The sequence below is a fragment of the Salmo salar genome, chromosome 03 (assembly GCF_965601325.2).
Source record: "Salmo salar chromosome 03, fSalSal1, whole genome shotgun sequence".
Lineage (NCBI taxonomy): Eukaryota > Metazoa > Chordata > Actinopteri > Salmoniformes > Salmonidae > Salmo > Salmo salar.
The window spans coordinates 94912625-94915941 of NC_138293.1; the positions used below are offsets into that span (position 1 = coordinate 94912625).

At 36.9% G+C, this 3317-nt stretch overlaps 1 protein-coding gene across 1 annotated transcript; it reads left to right on the forward strand.

The window, feature by feature from the left end:
- Positions 1-212: 212 nt before the first annotated feature.
- Positions 213-1455, forward strand: LOC145850403 (mannose-binding protein-like; the record flags this gene model as incomplete). The annotated part of the gene is made up of 3 exons (XM_082973139.1): positions 213-279; positions 355-402; positions 872-1455. Coding segments are annotated over 3 exons (495 nt in total), but the record flags the coding sequence as incomplete, so codon positions are not given.
- Positions 1456-3317: the final 1862 nt, after the last annotated feature.

Genomic DNA, 3317 nt, shown 5'->3' on the forward strand with positions numbered 1-3317 from the left:
TGGGTTACATCCCTGTCTTATCTATATATATATATATACACACGTGTGTGTTTATTTTGGGCTTCTTCCCCATCGTTTTCATGATGTACTTTATTTTGAGTGGAGAAAAAAAAACTTTACTACGTATTCCTAAGCCTGTCTCCTATCATTACACAGCCATCCATCCACATCTCTATTATCTCTCCATAGGACTTCCTGGACTTCCTTGATATCCTGGTAGAGTTGGACGTGATGGAGTCCGTGGTCTACCTGGACCCCCGGGCCTTGCAGGAGCTACTGGTATTCAGCTGATTGATCTCTTCCTGGTTATGTATTGATTATTTCGTTCTCTAGTCACACCTTCTGTTTTCACAGACTTAGACTTGGAACCCCTGCAAGAAAGCTTGGTCAAATTGCAGTTGGGTAAGGAAGTGAATTTCAGAAAACATGATGTTATGTACTTGAATGCAACATGACAGATCCCATATCTTAATTTGATCATTGTTGTCGCAGAGAATTTTCCTGCACATCAGGAAACGCAAACTGGTAGTGTATTCAAGGTCTAAAAATGCTTCTAAAGTTTACATTTCCTCTTAAAAAATGTCAGACTTGATTTGGCCGACAAAGAAACGATAATTCCCTACAAATAATGACCATTATTTATAATCCACATGACAATTCCTAGCTCCTGTTCCTGCAGGATTATTTTCCTGCTCTGAAACTGGCTCAAACTAAGATACTGCATCCGTAGATTATATTGTACTTATAAACAATCCGTTCAACATAAATTATGCAATATTCATAGTGTTTCCATTTGTGAAATGTAAAACACCAACTTTTGCTTCCACTTTTAATGTTACACTGACTGCATTAATACCTGGTTTCCCTTCAGCCATAAACTATGATTTCACCAGAAGAGTTGACAAGAAGTACTTTGTGTCACACAAGAGACCGGGTTCTTTTGACGACGCTGTTCAGTTCTGTACCAAGAGGGGCTTGGTGTTGGCTTTGCCGAAGAACGAGGAGGAAAACACTGCTCTCACGCAGGTCTTTGAAGGGGCTTTGAAGAATGCATGGCTCAATGTTGACAACAGTAAAGAGGGGAAGTTTCAGGTAGATTTGAAAGGCCATCCCCTCACCTTTTCCAAATGGGGAGATGGGGAACCAAAAGTGCCTAATGGGGATAAGGGCTGTACAATGTTGACAGAGTCAGGTGCATGGCAGGTGACATACGATTGCTCCTTCAATGCCTATATCGTGTGTGAGATATAGAGACACGTCAATTAAATGCTGTTTCTGAATTTAATATGAAATATTTATTCTCAATGAAAATTTCTTATGTTTAATCTCAATGTATTATCTCTATTCCTTATCTTGTGCGTATTTCCAGTTCTTTACCTTTATTCAAATTAGCTAGTTAAAATGTGAGGTAAAATTTGAAGGGACATTTGTGGAATAAAGCAACCAACACATTTACTTTGGTGCTTGTCTGTCTCCTTCATGCTCCTTCTCTCTGAACAGATGGGCTACTGCTCATGCACATGGCTACTTTTGACCTACAGTTTGCTGACAGAGGAATAACAAATATATATTTCCAAACAACAAAATATCAATTTAAACTTTTATGAATAGGCTGACATAGATCTTGAACCCCCCTAGTAAAAGCAATGCATCTCAACACGAAAGGAAGATGTCTGTGAGGGAGACCCTCCTTAGTGCTGGTTTTATATGTTTCTCTGGAGACATAATGACAAGTTATCCGTTACACCAGAGGGTGAAGGGGGACAGAAATCAGGTTGATAGAATTATGGTCATATTTGCCAAATGGAGGGCGAGGGAGAGCTTTGTATGAGTGTCTGTGTGTGGAGTAAAGGTGGGCCAGAGTTTGTTTCCTCTATTTAACATGCTGATAGAAATTTGGTAATACGCATTTAAATTCCCTGCATTAAAGTCCCCGGCTACTAGGAGCGCCGCCTCTGGGTGAGCGTTTACCTGTTTACTTATGGCGGAATACATTTCATTCAGTGCGGTCTTAGTGCCAGATTCAGTCTGTGGTGGTATGTAGACAGCTACGGAAAATACAGATTAAAACGCAGGGCCAGATGGTTTGGGACACTGGATTCTGACAGTCCTCACTACTTGCGGTTATATCCAGGATCAAAACAGGAAGCAGCAACATGGGTCTGTTAATTCAAAGATTCATCTTAGAAGAAAAACAATTCTATCAACACTTTGTGAAAATAGCGGTGAGTAATGTTTTTTTGAGCACAGCATTTGCTGTCACTAAACACTTTTCAACAAGAAACAATGTTATTCTTAGTTATCCCTGCGCATACAGGTTTCTGTCAACAAGAAACAATGTTATTCTTAGTTATTACTGTACTGTACACACAGGTTTCTGTCAACAAGAAACAATGTTATTCTTAGTTATTACTGTACATACAGGTTTCTGTCAACAAGAAACAAAATCAATGTTATTCTTAGTTATTACTTTACATACAGGTTTCTGTCAACAAGAAACAAAATCAATGTTATTCTTAGTTATTACTATACATACAGGTTTCTGTCAACAAGAAACAATGTTATTCTTAGTTATTACTGTACATACAGGTTTCTGTCAACAAGAAACAATGTTATTCTTAGTTATTCCTGTACATACAGGTTTCTGTCAACAAGAAACAATGTTATTCTTAGTTATTACTGTACATACAGGTTTCTGTCAACAAGAAACAATGTTATTCTTAGTTATTCCTGTACATACAGGTTTCTGTCAACAAGAAACAAAATCAATGTTATTCTTAGCTTTCCCTGTACATACAGGTTTCTGTCAACAAGAAACAATGTTATTCTTAGTTATTCCTGTACATACAGGTTTCTGTCAACAAGAAACAATGTTATTCTTAGTTATTACTGTACATACAGGTTTCTGTCAACAAGAAACAATGTTATTCTTAGTTATTACTGTACATACAGGTTTCTGTCAACAATAAACAATGTTATTCTTAGTTATTACTGTACATACAGGTTTCTGTCAACAAGAAACAATGTTATTCTTAGTTATTACTGTACATACAGGTTTCTGTCAACAAGAAACAAAAACAATGTTATCCTTAGTTATTACTGTACATACAGGTTTCTGTCAACAAGAAACAATGTTATTCTTAGTTATTACTGTACTGTAAATACAGGTTTCTGAAACTAGATCTTACACAAGACACTGACATATACATATTTAGGATCTTAATTTGAACCAGTTTGCTACATCAGGAAAATAATCCTGCAGAAACAGGAAATGTGAATTATTATATCGATTATAATTAATGGAAATGTTTTGCAGG